We start from the raw sequence: 18,554 nt of genomic DNA, 5'->3' as shown, positions 1-18,554 counted from the left end.
GTTGAAGTCATTTTGACAGGTTCAAATTTTTCTTTTTATTTATTTAGTATTCATTTGCTTTTGTTAATACCAGGTAATGTGCTAGATACTGGATAAGACCGACATGACAAAATATCCTAGACTCAAAGGAATTGCTTAAAAGTGGAGGAGAATAATTTTTAAAAAGTTTTATTTCTGCTCAGTTCACACAATGCTAGGTATATGACAAGCACTTAAGTGTCTGCTAAACTGATTCTAAAAACATCATATTTAGATCTACTTAAAAATAGCTCTTGTGCATAAAAATCTATATGCAACAATTGAGTGTGAAACTTTACATGATCTCTTCAATTTCCAAGGGTTTAGTGTGAAGAGCTCCCTTTAATTAATGACTGGAGTCAAAAAAAGGGCACAGGTTCAGCCTACAAGACTGTGAGGGTGAACTCAACAAGCTTAGGAGGTAGTCCAAGAAATCATCCAATTTTTCACCAAAAAGAATGCATGGAATCAGATTAAACTAATGTTTACCAATCTATGCTCAAAAGGAAAGTGTGAAACTAAATGGAACAAGCTCAGGCCCATGAGGGAGACAGGGGTCAGGAGGAGGAGGGCCAGTGGTCAGAATGAAGGCTCAGGAGGCTCCACCTGCTCAGGCAGGCCCATGGGGGAGGGTCTGTGGGGTGACCTCTTTAAACTGTTCCTTTCCATTTGATCCTGTTTAGAAATCACTCTTTTAAACCAAAGCAAATGGATTCTTTGAGTATATGAACACCAAATTGAAATATTAACTGCTAGTCTTTCTCATCAGGCCTCTTTTTGTTCCCTTTCTCTCGATGTGAGATATTACTGCTCAAGAGGAGGTGTTCACATATCCAGGATGCCCCCCCTTGTGTTCTCTGAACACATAATGATATTAATTACCACTTAGAGACTGCTCTATGTGCTTTGCATATCTTAACCCATTTCATCCTTATGAAAACACTATTATTTAGAAATGAGAAAACTAAGTCCCAGAGTGGCTACATCCCCATCCCAAAATTGATAGCCATTAGGTCACTGAGCTAGGCTGCCTTGCTTCAAATTCTGTGCATTTAAATCCTTTGCTCTACAGTCTCTCTTCAGAAAGCTGGTCTAAGAATCCTGTTATTAAGCTTTAGGTTCAAATCTGGGAAAGAGGGGCCTCAGAACCCTAAGTGCTCTTAGAAAAACGCCTCTTGTTCTAATCTCACTCGACACTGTCTGCATGAACACTCCTGCATCCCTGCAGTAGGCTGCTGTTTTTTAATGGTTGTAGGATCCACAGGCTGTGGAGCTGGAGAAGAGGGTGGGTGTCATCCTTTATCCTCTGCTGCTTCCAGATCTTGCTGTCTCCTCCCTAAAACAATCCCCAGTTCTGCATCTTGTTCTGAATTTCCCAGTGTGTTAATTTCCCACATCATCTTCTAGCAATAATTTGCTAACTGCCAGTCATTCCCCTTTCTCTGAATATTCAAACATCCAGCTCCTGTAACTCTCCCCAGTAGCTTTGCTGCATTGGTGAAGTCAGCGTCAATATCATCGGTGATCCTTCCCCAAACCTGGCCTCTCATTTCCTTTGCCTACTCTTTGCCATGTATCTTGAATTCCACCCTACCTCCCCCATCACTCCCTCTGTCATATCCTAGACCTTCTCATTCTCATTATCTGCAAATCCATGATATCAATATCAGGCATCTCACTTTCTGATTAGCACCTCTCATCTTTCTGGTTCATTGCCTCTGACACTCAGCTTTAACTGGGACCCCCAAAACACTGAGGCTGCCAAAGTTTTATTGTTTCTCACCCACCTTGTTCTTTCTCCTTAGTCAGGTTTATCTATGCCCCATCGTGGTAATTGGTCCCTTGGATATGCCCTCAAATCTTCTGTTCCTCTTTTCCTGTTTTACTCTCTTGGAAAAACTCTACCATGTTTACATTAATTATTTCCCTATTCTGTGGCTGAACCAACCTAGGCTACAGAAGGACACATGGCCACACTGGCCAGTGTCACTGAATTCACGACCACCAAACTCCAGGGGCACAGTAGTGCTACCTGGCAATTGCAGCTGCACCTGCCTCGGCAGAGGCCATTCACATATTCACTCTCCTCAATGATGACTTCACGTTTTTCCTGCTCTCCCCCAATCTCCAATACACGTTTTTCCTGCTCTTCCCCAATCTCCAATACTTGTCCCCCTATCTTTATTCTTAACTAATGACTCTGTTTCCTGTTTCAAAGAGATAGCTTCAGTCATAAAGAAAACCTCCATAAGCTTCTCCAGCAGACTGTCTGTGCACCTGGCTCATCTGTGCTCAGGTTTTCTGCTCTCCCCTATGGCTATGGGTGAGTCACTCATGCTCCGCCTAGGGCAACCTCCTCCACTCCGTGCTAGATCCTTACTCTAACTCACCCATGTAAGCTCATCACTTCTCTTCATTCCCTGCACCATTCCTTTCTCCTACATCATTCCCCTCAGCATGAAGGTATAATGGAACATCTTTCGAAAAAATGAAGCCTCCCTGGCGCCAGCTATTATTGTTCTCTGTCTTTCATTCACTTTACAGAGAAACTCCTCACAGTAGTTTACTTGTGTGCACTGACCCCTCATTTTGCAATCTTTTCCAAATAGAATGTTATTCCCACCACCTATTGAAAGCGACCTTGTCAATGTCACAGGATGACCTCTTGTCCAAGTTACCCAGTGTCATTCAAATGACCTCTGCCTTCTGAAATTCCAACCTCAAGTCTCAGCCCCCATCTTATTTGACCTAACAGCAGTGTTTGAGATTTCGTCTCTCAGTTATTTATTCAAATATTTTCCTCACAATCCTTATCTCTAATAGTGAAATTCAAAATGCTCTGAAAACCAAAGTTGTTTTCGTAATTCATTATAGTGAAACCTGATCTGAACCCTGCAGATTATTTATCCCAGTCAGTGGGAATGCTAATACATAATAATGGAGAAATACTGATGTATTTGATAACAGGGTGAGGCCACAGACCCTCTGGAAGGTATTATATAATATAGAGTTTATGCAACAGGACACATCCAGCCCCAAGGATTCTAGAAAAACAGGTATGGACCTGGAATAAAATTCTAAGTTTATATTTGGATAGATATACTCTTTTTCTGTAAGTAGGCATGTTTGGTGATATGTTGGCCTTTTAGAAATCATTATATTATGTTTTATAAATAGACATTTGATTTATGCTTATTCATATAAAATAGCATCTCAAGATACAGTGTATATTAATTTTGCACAAAATATTTAATATCTAACCATCCTATATATTTAGGTACATAGTAAGCAGAAGCAGTTGTCAGAATGTACATATAACATCTGCTTCAGACAGTTACACTTTGTGAATTATTATTTAACTCCTAAGGGGGAAAATTGCCTTAAAGCCATAACTGTCTTTTTACATGAAAACATAAAATGTATATAAAGTATAATATTCTATTAACTTTTGTTAAGTTTATAATATAAAATTTAAAGTTATGAAGGAAAATTTAATTGATTTATTAAACAGACATAAATAGAGCTATTTGCCAGGGACTGTTCTGCATTTATTAACCCTTTTTAATAGTCCAACCACTGTATTATTAAATACATTGGAAGTCTACAGTAATCTGCATTATGGATAACAAAGCTGAGGAAAGAAAGGAAAAGTAACTTGCCCCAAATTATTCATCTTGTAAATGAACTATGTTCAATTGTCATTCAAAGCAATATCTGTATCCCTTCTAGTAATCAAAAGCAAATGGGGCTAAAATAATACATGAATATTGTTATTTTAAATGAATTTAATTAAGATAAATAATTTAGGTGTTAATTCAGCTTAACATGTTAGATCTATCAGCTAAGAAATCCAAATTAAAATTTTGTTTTGACTGGTTTTGTTTACTTCTCAATGAATAAAGTTGGTCAAGGAAGACTGTAACATTGTTACATTGTTCTCAGTTTAGAAGACACATAATGCAATGATGCAGAGGACAGATGTCCTGGCAAGAGACTGGAGCTAAATAAACTTCCTTCCATTTTCAAGTGAATATTTATGTTTTATCTCCACTATTAAAGAGTAAACATAATTTTCTTTAATTATTTGGAATGATATCGAGGGTTAGTCTAATTAAAAAATTACTTAAAAAGGGAGGCATTTTTACAACCTCTTAGCAACAATCCCATTTCTGTTGGGAACCTAAGTTGGGAAGGAAGATAAAATTAAAATAAATATTGCTAACATGTGTTGCTTTCATGTATTTGTTCTTATTTTTTCCCTTACCTTTTTACTTTTAAAAGTTTCAAACCACAGAACATTTAAAAGTAGTCATATCAAGATCCACATACCCCCCACCTGCATTCACCAATCAACATTTTACCATCTTTATTTTACCTATGACCTATTATCTATAGATCTATCATATATCATATTCTATTTTTTGCTGGACCATCTACAAATAAATTATAAAATGTTAATTGTTATTCTTCAGCATGTATTTCTTAGGAATAAAGCTATTTTCTTATGTGCCCATAATATAATCATCATATCAAACCAATCCCACCATAAAGTTATCTAATGTAAAGTCCATTTTCAGATTTCTTCAATTTTTCCAGTAAAGTCCTTTATGGATTTTTGTATACTTGTTTATTTCTTTTTTATCTAGCATCTAATAAAGGATCATGTGTAGAATCCAGTTGTCAAGTCTTTTTAGTCTTCTATAATCTACAACAGTCCTCTGCCTTTTGTTTCCTTTCTCTGACATTTACATTCTTGAAGACTATGGGCCAGTTATCTTGAAAAAATTCCTGAAATCTGCATTTGTCTGATTGTTCTCTGATTAAATTCAGATTAGACATTTTTGGGAAAAAAATTCTACATAGTTGATGGGATGTACTTTCTTATTATATCATATTAGGAAGTACGTAATGTCAATTTGTCCAGTATTATTGGTGATGCTAAGTTTGATCACTTGGTGCAGGTGATGTCCACCAGATTTTTCCAGTGTAAAGATATCAGTTGCCCTTTCTAATTAACAAGTCGTGTCACTTGCGTTTGAACAAGATGGTGCAGACTAATTGCTTTCTGCTGTCCCTCACTACATACTCATATAAACCCTGAAATAAACAAGAGGCACCAAAAGAGAACTGTGACAAGGGTAAAGAGGAAGGTGGAATGGTTAGGCACCTGAGGGACTAGAGGAACAACTTAGCAGCAGGGCTCCTTGCAGTTCCCCACTCAACAGAATAAGGGGCATTTCCTTGCTCCCAAAATAGCAAGAGAAGGTGGCCCATGTAGGTTATTTCTTCCCCTGATTGAACAGTAGCCACACCAACACCACCAGGAGAAGCCAGAGACATAGGCCAGGGGTATTGCCGATTCTCGCTGACAATAAACGGTTAGGGGACATGCTTTCCTTCCCTGCCAGACCTGAGAGTCCCTTTCCCCACTAAAGATGCTAGGAGAGCTGAGTGGTAACAGTGAATCTACCTCAGTGACAAGAAAGTATCTACCTCAAAACGTCAGGAAGGAAGAAAGGAAAACAGAAAGAGCAGAAATACGGGTATATACAATGGACTATCCTCACGAGTTTTAGAAATGATATTTAACTATTGAAACAAAAAATGTAACACCATCTGATACTCAATAATATTTAAAAGTAGAGAAACTAAAGGGTCCAAAATGGAAGTAAGGTATCTATACACCCCAAGTGGTAAATGTTGACACTAATACAACAGTCTACTGAATGTGATACAATATACATACACATATTGTAACAGGAAGAGCAGTCACTAATAAAACTATACAAAGAAATAGACTCAAAAGCACTATAAATAAAAGCAAGACAATTCAATGAGGGAGAGAATAGTCTTTATAACAAATGGTGTTGAGACAACTATATACACATACGCAAAAGAATTTAAAGTTGAGTATTTTAAAACATCTTAATAGTTTAAAATATTTATTCCATTGCATGTGTTTTCCTTAACATGCATTTGCTTTGTAAATCAGGGACTAATAATCTGGACTTTCCAGCTCTTCTTTAAAAATCAGAAGACTCATCGAGTAGACTTTAATTTCCACATGGCAACAATAGGTAGGAGTAGATTAGCACCTGCCCTCTTAAGTGAGCCAAATTTCAGTTTCCCCATACTCACTTGGGAATTCCTTAGCGAGACACACATGGGTGTTCAAGAAAGATGATATTTCCATTATCTTTGGGGAAAACTTTAGTAACATGTCCACATATGTGTGTAATAAAATAACCAAATGGACATTTGTTTGTAGATTTTCTTTACTTATCACAGCTAATTAACATTTAAATATTTCTTCAGCTTAAAGATGGAGCCTAAGAACAAAGGATTAAAACAGCAGCAACAGCAACATAAGAAACTCCTGGCCGCAATGCTCTCTCAAGATTCTTTTGAGTCCATCCACAGCCCTACCCCATCTGTAACAGAAGAAGATATTGATAATGAAGATGATGCAATGGAATTGCTGGGTAATTTTAAAAATTAATAATTTCTCATTTTCTTCTCTGGCATTGTAAAAAATATGTAGTGATTAAGAGATTTTAGAAGTTTTGAATAGCCTTGTCTTAGGGAAAAGAAAGCATTTAGTACATATTTTATTTACGTTAGACTCTCATAAAGTTGCATGTAAGAACTAAATTGAAACACCCTAAGCATGTGAATATTTATTAGACTGTATTTTGTGCTTTGTGTATGCTGCACTTTACCTTCTGACTACGTAATGAAGCTTTATTCTGTGTGCACCTGTGATCAAAATTCAAGTCTGTCTGCTTTAATCTCTGATAATAATTGCCTTGTTTACATCTATTGTCTATAAAATATACCCAAAGTACGTATTTCAGCTCTCACCCCAAAATGTCCCCCTGTTATTTTGAGGATGCTTTAGAGAAATAGAATAAAGTTGAAAGGGGCCGATAGTAAATTAGTGTTTCATGTTTTCCATAAATGACAGGAAAGTTTGCGGAGATTTCAAAGTTTCTTCAGGTCTGTTACTTTCATGAAAACCTTATTAATCTTGTATATGTAGGATATCCTTTTATATTTTTAATGTAGTATCTGTATGTTTTTGCATCATCAGAAATCTCTTCATATATATTTTTAAACTGAACTTCTCTTTGGATCATCATTTTTCTGAAGGAAGAAAATGAAATGTTATTTCAGAGTGATCCACATATAAAACAGTGAGTTTTTAAGTCAGTGGTATCAATTATTCTGTTAAAAATAGAGTATAATTTTTAAATACTCTGTAACAATATACTATTGTGTTTTATTTAGAAACAGAATAAATAATATAATTATTTGAAAGCCTTAAACACATTTTACATATAGAATATGGAATCTCAGAAAAATATAGGCCATTTTCTGAGGTTTTTGTTAAAAAATGAGATTCCTTGGTTTTAAGTGTTTATGGCAGTAAAATGCTATCATTATAAAAAATGATATATTGTCTTCCTGCATAGGCCTACAAAGGTGTTATTTAGTCCATGTTGACAGGTTTGAAAGATGTTTTCTGATGCTGTAAAAACTGCATTCATGCTGGCATTAAGGAGACTGTATCATGGCGTTTTCATTACGTGCTGTTGGTCTCTTCCAATTGGGTCTTTTCCTCTCCTCCAAATCATTAACATGGCAAACGTGCCCTATGTGGCAGTGGTAGCGTCATTCAACAAACATTTACTGAGCACTTACTATATGCTAGCACTTGGCTTGGGCCCGGGAACATAAAAGTAAAATCATTATCATCTGTGTTTAAAGGAATTTTACATTGTAATGTTCAAGATACAAACGTCAATACGTCACTACCTGCGCTAATTGGATGAAGCACATGGTTGTGTATAGGGGTAATAGCTAAAGCAGAGGTAAGGGACGGTGATCCAGGAATGTTTCCTAGAGAAGCCGATTCCTCTGGCTAGTCCTGAAAAGCAAATAGATGTAAACTCAGCAGGCAGGGTGTGGTCTTTGTAGGTTTGCTCACATAGGTATGGGCTGCTTTGTGATTGTGCTCCATAACTATGCCTGTAAATGGTTTCTCTGCTTCGGACAGTAGCAGGAAAGGGGCAAGTGAGATCCAGGGTTTCTTTCAGGAGATGCAGGTGTTCACTCCATGCTGGTACTCCCTAGATCTCAGCTGCCCTGGCTGAAGGTTCTAGTCTCCCAAGCTGAAGACTAAGGATTGAGTCTTGGAGACTATCTAATGATGAGCAATTAATAACTAGTCTTCATTAATTCTTTATTTAGACATTTTAGCCTGTGGTCTCAGCAAGTTTAATAATAAGAGATAGTTGAAGGTTTGGACTTTCTCCATGTAATTCCACATATCTCAGCCCAGGTGGCAAGCAGTGTAATAATGTTGGTCTCTAGGTCATGAGATTATCCCGTGATAGCTTGGAATGTTACAAGTCCACTGGGCTTTCCCCTAAAATAATACCATATTCAATTTCTTGTTTTTGAAACCAATTCCAGTGAAACACATGTGATTGTGTCTATTTGAGAAAAATACGCTAAGTTCTTGGAAATTTATGTGAAATCAAATTTTATAGAGTTTATATAGAATCATTATAAGATGCAATAGAGACATCTGATATTTAAAATCTTTTTGAATCTGCAACATTTTGTAGATGAGTTTGCTATAGCTTATGTGTTTTTAAATGTTTAACTTGTCTTTGTTATCTATACCAAGAAATAACTGGCTGAAAAATATTTATTATGCATGGAAAACACTCTGTAAACCTTGTGAAGTGATAAATAAGTGAAAGGTATAATTATTAGTTGACATTAATATAAAAAAGGACTATTCCTCAATAAAATTGGTTGATTTGAAGGGAAAAAAATCCTTTTAGTTGAACTAGTAGAAGTTAGTAATAACTATTGACTCTTGTTTTGTTTATTAAGGAAACTATCATTGTTAATATATACTGATTAATATTTAATTATTCACAGTTGTTTAATTATATATTTGTGGATGTCTTTTCTAAATGTTTTAGGTGTATGAAAATACTATAGTACAACACCTGTAATTTTTAAGTAGATTAAATATTTTCTGTAAGATTGCTTTAAATGCTCCTTATAAATTCACATTGCAAAAGTAGCTTACTATGGAATTAACACTTGTCAGATAATAAAACATACAAACTTGTGAATTTTTAAGGTATAATCATTTTAAGCACCTCTGAAATTGGTGCTGTAATTATAGAAGACATTGAATAAAATATCTGCCAAGTCATCTCATGCTCAAATATAAGATATTTTCAAATATTTTAGTACAAATATTTTAGTAATTGTTCTGGCAATTAATGACCATTACAAATAAAATGTTATAGAGAATCTTCACATATTTTTTTAAATTAATAAACAATTTTCAAAAATGGAATGACAAGTTACAATGGTAGAATGAGAGATTTATTGCTGGGCATAGTGGCTTAAGCCTATAATACCAACACTTTGGGAGACTGAGTTGGGTGGATTGCTTGAGCCCAGGAATTTGAGACCAGCCTGGGAAACATGACGAAAGTTCATCTCTACAAAAATTACTAATATTAGTCGAGTGTGGTGGCATGCACCTATCGTCCTAGCTATTGGACTGAGTCTGGAAGGTCGAGTTTGTAGTGAGCTGTGGTCATGCCACTGTAGTCCAGCCTGGGTGACAGAGGGAGACTCTATCTCAAAAAAAAAAAAAAAAAGAAAAAAAGAAAAAGAAAAGATCTATAAAAATCCCTGTATATTTTACTACATTAATTGTCAGAGAGCATTTGAGGAACTTCATTAGTTTAAAAGATATTTCACCTTGGAAACATGTGCCCATTTTTTCTTAGATTAGATGCATTTTCATCTTACTCTTGTTGAAAGGCGAGTTTCAGTCATGTTTTTGATTATTCTCTTTATGATTGATATTCATTTAAAAATATCATCAATATTATTTAAAAAATACAACTACTTTTCTTCTACATTCTAATATGGGGTATTACTATCCCGTACAATTTATAAAAGTTTATTAAAAATTTATTAAACTTTCTCAGAATTGATGATGAGGCAAGTATCTAAAAATCAAATTCCAGAGATGCTAAAAAGGAAAACAATATTAATTATGTTTTATACTTTTTGGTCTTAGCCTGTAATTATATAAAATCCAAAATCAAAAGTAAAATTACATTGCAACAAGGTGATTGCAAGTACATTTTATCTGTTTTAAGATGAATAATCAAGAACAAGTATAATTATGCTGGGATTCTTTGCTGAATATACATTGAGTTTCTATTACCTCAACATGTTACCAAATTTTGTAAAATAAAAATGATTTACTAGAAGGAGTTAACACATTAAGGTGATAATTTGACACTTTTTTTCTTACATTCTGATCAATCTTTATCAAGTAAATACTCACTCTCTGTTCCGTTTTTTAAATTGGAGGCTTCTTAAAGAAGAATGCGCCCACATTGGCAAAATAAGAACATGCTTTTTGCCTAATGAGAAATGAATGCTGTCATTTGGTGATGTAAAATTTCTTTAAAAAGGAGAGAGAGGGAGCACTAAATGTTTAAAGAAAAATCTACCTACCTATGCATGTACCTATATTTTAATAAAGTATGTAAAATAATCTAAAACATACAAACTTGTGAATTTTTAAGATATAATCATTTTAAGCACCTCTGAAATTGGTGCTGTAATTATAGAAGACATTGAATAAAATATCTGCCAAGTCATCTCATAGAAACTCTTTTTATCTTTTTGTTTCTTTTGATCTTTTGAATATTGGTCATTGGAAGTAAACAGGATAACAGAAAATTTATCACTTTAAAATGAAGTTTCTTCATAAAAAAGATTATTCATAAGAAATCTAAGGACTTTCTTTTTCTTTTCTTTCTTTCTTTCCTTTTTTTTTTTTTTTTCTTTGTAAGAGATGAAATCTTGCTTTGGCTAATGCAGTTTGTGTCACTTTCTTATGTCCTCCTTCCTGATATATTTTATAGGAGCACTTAAAAAATGAACTGCTTAGAGTAGGAAAAATCACATAAGTTATGAAATAATTCTAGCACAGACTTGAGAAAATGGTTTCTTTATGATTCATTTTCATCGTATTATCGTGTTAAAAAGCTTTATTTAGGATTCTTTCTTTTTTTTTTTTTGCTAAATGTGACTCAGTCCCTTTTATTACCTTCTAGATTTACTTGTTTTGTATTTAGAATTGTTTTGTTTTTCATACTCTTCATTCTTCACTTTTGTTTCTTTTCAGCAAAATAGTAAAACATTTGCAAATGATAGAGATTATCCTTTAAATAAATATAAATCTGCATGGCACCAAAATATATACATCATCCTATGTGATTTACTTTTATGGTGTTTAGTAAGAAATATTGCTTTATTTTTCTGTAGAAAATTTCCAATGGTAAAAATAAATCAACATAGTAGAATAAATGTCAGTAGTTTGAAAGTGAAATCTAAACTCATTAACAAATTATTGACAAATGCCTCTTATCTCAATTATACACCTATTGGAAAATTTCTTTAAGACACAGCCATTTCCAATATATTTGTGAAAAGAGTTGTTTAAAACCTATTTATCACTTTGAATAAGTTACACGTCTTTTGACACATACCAATAATACAGAGTAATATATTTTTTCATGTTTATGTTACAGCTTTTCACTGAGTACCTTGCAAAGACATGAGACACAGAATGATATACATATGTGGTTGTGTTAGCGGTGTATGGCCAAAGCACCAGCTTATACTCTAATGACCCAGGTCTAGCCCTTATGCTACCTCTTGCTAAATTGCCACCTCAGGTAAAAGTAATTAATTGTAAAGTGCTGGTGACTACATATGACCTTGCTACTCCACAGGGATGTTGAGAGGATAAAAAAAAATGAGATATTTCTCTAACATGCATTTAATTTTTTTCCTTTTGTCATGGCTAACAGGAATATTTAACAAAAGACACTAGAATTTCTATACGAAGCTTTTCTTCCAGGTAAATTTATATCCTTGAACCCGGATACTTTTTGTATGCTATAGACAAAGGAAAAAAGAAAGCTTTCTTTGGCTTTGGGAAATTGCCTACAAACAGCAAAAATTTATGTTTCCTACAACACAATAAAATTAAATACTTGAAAGGATAAGAGGTAAAGCTATATATGTATTTGCAAGCCAAAATGTTGGCTATATCAATACAAAGCACTACATTTTTCATTTTTAATATGGATATTAAAGCAAGGATAGATGATTCGGTTAAGATGTATAGAAAATTATTCTACTGTCTTTCATTTTCTTCTGTGTAAGCGTGTAATTCCTAGGAGGAAAAGAAAAATGTTTTCTGCCTACATATGTGTCTCTAGTAGCAAAAGTTGGGCTTAGGGTAGGAATAAGGTGGAGAGACAAGGAGATATAGAGAAGCTAGAAATTTGTACTATATGTTTACATGCTTTATTTAAATAAAATTATAAAAAGTTGAAAATCTGCAAGCTTAAAAACTTCTTGAATTATATTTATAAACATGAAAATGTTTGAAGCAGCACAATTTGATAGTTTCACATTAATTCACTGTGTAAACAAACCTCAGCTAAATTGAAAAGTCGTGTTACATATTATTAGGGTATTGTTGCTTTTGAAACAAACTTGCCCACTTCAAATGCTTTATAAAATGGTGATGCTATATTTCAAGATCATTTAGCCATAGTAATAATTTTCATCTAACTTGACTGAATTTAAATTTTGTACTCTATTTAAAAGTCATTTGAAAGCAGTGCAAAATCGTAATTTTACTGTAGTTTTCTTCTTGGTTGAAAATGTGCAAAGAAGCATAATTAATTCAGCAATTAATTGCATTTTAACATCAAAACCAACAGATATTAAAGCAGCATTAAGACTCTTGCTGAACTTACTAAAAATCAAATGTATAACTATAGGGATCCATTTAAATTTTCATATATTGCAATATTCCCAACAACTTACTAAAATATCTCTAAATAGAAACCTTAAAGTTATTGTAGTTGACTGGGTACGGTGGCTCATGCCTGTAATCCCAGCACTTTGGGAAGCCGAGGCCAGTGGATCACCTGAGGTCAGGAGTTCAAGACCAGCCTGGCCAACATGGCAAAATCGCATCTCTACTAAAAATACAAAAAATTAGCCGGGCATGGTGGCACATGCCGGTAATCCCAGCTACTCGGGACACTGAGGCAGGAGAATCACTTGAACCTGGGAGGCAGAGGTTACAGTGAGCCGAGATTATGCCACTGCACTCCGCCCTGGGCGACAGAGTGGAACTCTGTCTAAAAAATAATAATAATTGTTATTGAATTTTAACACTAAATACATATTAACAGAAGAGTGGGCACAAAACTTGTCAATTATTTTCGACATCTGAAAAATGGAAGCTTTTATGAGGTTTTATTCAAGTATTTTTAAAAAGAATATTATAAACACATTTTCAGAATCCCAAATGTTAAACTAGTCCTATGTGTGAATTATTTTTGAAATGAAAATCTTAGGATTTTTCTTTTAAAAATGTCTTATGTTCAATAATTTCAGAGAGAACATAACCATAACAACATTATTTTTTTAAAAAATTGCTCTGAAACTATTAAATAGAGGAGCACTAAAGAACAAAATGGAAAAAAAAAGTAAGTGTTCTAATTGAGATAAAATCTAGTGATTTTATTTTAGTTTTCAATTTTTTGGTTTATTTCTGCAAAAAATTGAATGTCTTATTTTAATAAATGATGAATTTCTTATATCTAGTATAAACTTAAAATTTCATATACAATTTTATGTATTTATTTTTTATCTCTGGCACTTAATGACAGAAAAAAACTCAAAATCAGTTTTAATTTCTTTAAAACTTTTTCAAGAATTGCAAAAGAGGATTTGTTGAACTAGCTCTTTTTCACTTCTTAAATGCTCTCATACGCTCTCATAATTACTTTTTCATTACTGACATTTGGGAGGACTCTGTATTTAAAGAATTTAAAATAGAAGCCAGGCACGGTGGCTCACGCCTGTAATCCCAGCACTTTGGGAGGCCAAGGTGGGCAGATCACAAGGTCAGAGTTTGAGATGAGCCTGGCCAATATGGTGAAACTCTGTCTCTACTATAAATACAAAAAAATTAGCCGAGCATGGTGGTGCATGCCTGTAACCCCAGCTACTCGGGAGGCTGAAGCAGGAGAATTGCTTGAACCCAGTAGGCAGAGGTTGCAGTGAGCCAAAATAGTGCCACTGCACTCCAGCCTGGGCGACAGAGTGAGACTGCATCTCAAAAAAGAAAAAAGAAAAAAAAAGAAAGAAAGAATTTAAAATAGAGAATTATTAATATGGTAAAACAAAGTTTAAATTTATTGCAGGAAATTAATTATATGGAAGAGAAAATAGCATAGTATTAGAAGTAATAATAGCATGACCTTTGAAGCTTCGCAACTGACCCTAATTATATGATTTAAGGAAAGTAACTTTCTTTCTTCAAGTATCAGTCCATTATCAGTAATAACAATACTCATATCTTAGGGTTTTGTGAAAGTGAAGTAAAATCATGCATGGAAAGTACTCAGTGTATTTGATAAAGAATTAGAGCTAGTTCCAGGCATGGTGGCTCACACCTGTAATCCTAAAACTTCAGTAGGCATTAGGTGGGATGATTGCTTGAGTTCAGGAGTTCAGGACAAGCCTGGGCAGCATAGAGAGACTTCATATTTACTAAAAATAAAAAGGAAATTAGTTAGGTGTGGTGGTGTATGTCTGTAGTCCCAGCTACTTGGGAGGCTGAGGGGAGAAGATCACTTGAGCCCAGTAGGTTGAGGCTGCAGTAAGCTATGATGGCACCGCTGCACTCCAGCCAGGGCAATAGAGTGAGACTTTGTCTCAGAAAGAAAAAAAAAAAGAAGAATTAGAGCTAAAGAAAAGACTTGTTACTATAATTCATATCATTTTAATACCAACGGTTCTCCTGTCTTTAGCATATAAGTCTCGTGCATGTTATAAAGTAAGACCATAGAAGTTTGGTCTTAGGGGTTTAAATGCTTAGTCTTATCCTAAATATTTCAGTTAGAAATGCTCCACATAGTTAGAAATTATTTCAACAAGTACCATCTTCTCGATAGTTAAGTCTTACTTCCAATTTCTTCCTTTCTTTTAAAGATCACAGACAACTTTCTGAAAAGATCATGGCATAGAACTTGAATTTTCCCTAATGTGTTAGAATGAATCTTGGCCTATTCGCCTAATTAAAGTCAGTACACTCATTATAAAAGAACATTATCATGTTCAAATTTTTCATATAGTTTGAACCAATTATTTTAAACAACTTGAAATATTCAAGCTTTTTATTTAAAAAGTATCAAAATGTAAAATCATATATCTGATTTTCTATTATATGTATATGCATTTGTTTTTGTTATTAGGTTGGTGCAAAAGAAATTGCAGTTTCGCCACTACTTTTAACAGCAATTACTTTTGCACCAACCTAATACAAGGTTACTTGTCTCCCTGATTTATAGTCATAGACACTCTGGGGTTTTCCTGTAGCACGGAAAAGATGGCTTGTAGAAACATACGACTTTATTGGCCCCAATGAATTCCAACTTATAATGGGAATGGAATATGCAGAATTCCAAGCCTGCCTCAAAGAAGTAAACATTTTCCAAAGCTTATACAGGCTATACACTACCTTTGTATTACAATGCATTCTCTTATCTTCTCACAATACAGAGAATCCACATCTAATAATATAAGAAATATATCAAGAGATGTCAGGGAAAAGGGACAAAACTTTTCCTTTTCTTTTTTTCTCCCAGGTTAAATCTGATTTGCTTATCTTTTCTTTATGGACTTTTTGGCATTTATGATCTGAAACTTTCATTGGTAATATTTTGATACCATCTGAGTTCTGCATCTTGGTGGCTGAGTTAAGGGCATCTTTTATAGAAAGTAGTTTAAGACAGGAAACATCTTTGTTCATATATAGAGTCTAAACACAAAAGTGCCAAACGAGTTCCATGCAACTCTATTTTGATAAGGAAAATTGAGAATGTGAGTGGAGTTATTTTCTAACATAAAGCTTTCAATTGAGAGATAGAAAGTCTTAAAAACATACATTTTATTGGCCAGGCACGGTGGCTCACGCCTGTAATCCCAGCACTTTGGGAGACCGAGGCAGGTGGATCACGAGGTCAGGAGATGGAGACCATCCTGGCTAACATGGTGAAACCCCATCTCTACTAAAAATACAAAAAATTAGCCGGGAGTGGTGGCGGGCACCTGTAGTCCCAGCTACTCGGGAGGCTGAGGCAGGAGAATGGTGTGAACCTGGGAGACGGGGCTTGCAGTGAGCCGAGATCATGCCCCGGCACTCCAGCCTGGGTGACAGAGCGAGACTATGTCTCAAAAAAAAAAAAAAAAAAAAAAAAAAAAGCCATACGTTTTATTTCTTTATTTTTATAATCAGTCTCTACTTATCCAAGAACAAATATTTTTTTAAAACCCACCAAAATCACAAAAGCAATATTTCTTTTACAATAAGGTTTAGATTATTTGCTCAAGGTTTAGATTATTGCTCGTTATTTATTTTTCTGCCAAGTAACAAACCTGATTGTTCCTTTAGAAATGTCATTTTGTTTAAAATATACTCTGTAATCATAAAGAGTAATACCATCATAATATGCATATTTAAAAACTTATTATTTGTTTTTCAAGTTGTATTATTGCTTTCTCTAGTAAGCAGCAGTTTAAGTAATTTTTCCATAAACAAAGAAAACCAAGTGAGAAAAGCCATATATGGTCATTACTGATCTTAAAATTGTTTCAGTATCTTAACATTCTTAGTTCTTTCTGCCACTTCAATATTAAAATATGCATACTATTAGCATGCTTTCATAGTTTAATACCTTCCTAATAAGCAAAAAATTTTAGACATATGAACAAAAAATGATTTTCTGAAAAAACTATTGGCATTTGTAATTCAATATAGGCTAATTTCAAGGTCTTTTAATGTCAAATCATCTGGGATTCAAATTTCCTTTTAAATAATATTAATTTTAATTATGAAAAGATACTTAATATAGAAAGCATGGAAATACAGAAGTCAAAATGGATGAATAAATATTACCTTGAAATAATTACTGTTGATGTTTTAGTGATGTGCTTTCTAGATACTTTTGCATATAATTCATATAGAATAACATTAACATTTATGTACATTTACAATATGCAATGTACTGTGCTAAATTATTTCTGTATATTATTTAACAATCACAAAAATACAGTGGGTCAGGAAATATTATTTTCACCACAGAAAAGGACACAGATTCTTGATAAACAAAATTTACCCAGATTACATAGTTGGTACTCAGGAGTCAGATTCCAAAACCTGCAATTATACACTAACTATGCAACACGTAAACATTAAAATACAAATTCGTATTAATATTTTATATTTACATGAGTATATATGTAGTTTCCTTCTGATAAACAAAGCTTTTGAATTTAATAGAGGGGGCTTTGTTTCCAGTCATGACAGAATAACTGGTCGTACTGGCTGTAACCCTCCACATTGAGCAGTTATATAATTGGACAAAATATCTGAACTTGACTCTTTAGACTCTCAACAAAGGGCAGCACAGGTGTTTGGTTCTTGAGAGTAGGGAAATAAACAAGGTGAGCTCTGTGTTTCACCCTGGCTTTCCTCATGGTGACATTTCCCTGGCCAGCTTGTTTGAAGGTAGAACTCAGGTGTAGAATGAAGAGTGGTGATCCCACAGATCTAAGAAGCAAGAGACTGGCATTTGGGGTTGCCTAGGTGACTGGTGCTTGTTGAACCCCAAAAGAAGAAAGCTGAGAAGAGGGTGTGGACAAAGTCTACAGGGGCGTTCCTCTTAGATTCTTAGCTGAATACTGGGATGCTCTGGGATGCAAGACTACTCAAGACCTGAGAGAATGGTTATTGTGTTTGAGAAGTGAATAGAGAAACAGAAACCAAACTGAGCTGGGACACATCAGAGCTTTCACCCAGTGAGAAAGAATAAATCTCCCTGAATTCCTTGGGCACTCAAAGGAAACCTTGGAAAAGTCAAACATGAGGGACATACACTGAATTGAGAGCCACGCCTAAGAATGAGGAAAACATTTAAATAGACCCAACTAAACCCATGAGTACAAAGGTGAAGTGGGTCGGTGAATAATTTAATTCCTGACAGAACAAAACTCAGCATCCTTTAGAGAAGACCAGATAAGCCAGCATCCTTAAAAAGAATCAACAAAAAGTAAACAATAGAAACAGACCTCAATATATGCAAATGTTGTAATTAGCTAACAAAGACTTGTAAAAAGCAATTATTGTACATATTGTATGCATTTAAAGGAAAAGATCACAAGGAGTAAACAGATGGAAAATCTCAGCAGAGAAATTGAAACTGGAAACAGAACCAAAGAAAAATCTAGAACTGAAAAGTTTAATATCTGAAATTTTTAAAACCATTTTGTAAGACTAATAGCTTATCAAATAATGCAGAAAAAATATCAGCAATTTTGAAGATAGG

General features: G+C 34.3%; 1 protein-coding gene across 4 annotated transcripts in view; it reads left to right on the top strand.

Moving 5' to 3' along the window:
• C9H8orf34 (chromosome 9 C8orf34 homolog) overlaps positions 1 to 18,554 on the top strand; it is a 475,930-nt gene that overhangs the window by 181,887 nt on the left and 275,489 nt on the right. For 3 of the 4 annotated variants that reach the window (XM_030937845.1, XM_030937846.1, XM_030937844.1), the window contains exon 7: positions 6,334 to 6,500. In XM_030937845.1, coding sequence (XP_030793705.1) covers positions 6,334 to 6,500 — 167 coding nt within the window. Of the gene's footprint in view, positions 1 to 6,333; positions 6,518 to 18,554 lie in introns of those variants that run through there. The other variant, XM_030937847.1, reaches the window with a different exon arrangement.

The sequence above is a fragment of the Rhinopithecus roxellana genome, chromosome 9, assembly GCF_007565055.1.
Source record: "Rhinopithecus roxellana isolate Shanxi Qingling chromosome 9, ASM756505v1, whole genome shotgun sequence".
NCBI lineage: Eukaryota > Metazoa > Chordata > Mammalia > Primates > Cercopithecidae > Rhinopithecus > Rhinopithecus roxellana.
This window is presented reverse-complemented; position numbering and strand designations above follow the sequence as displayed.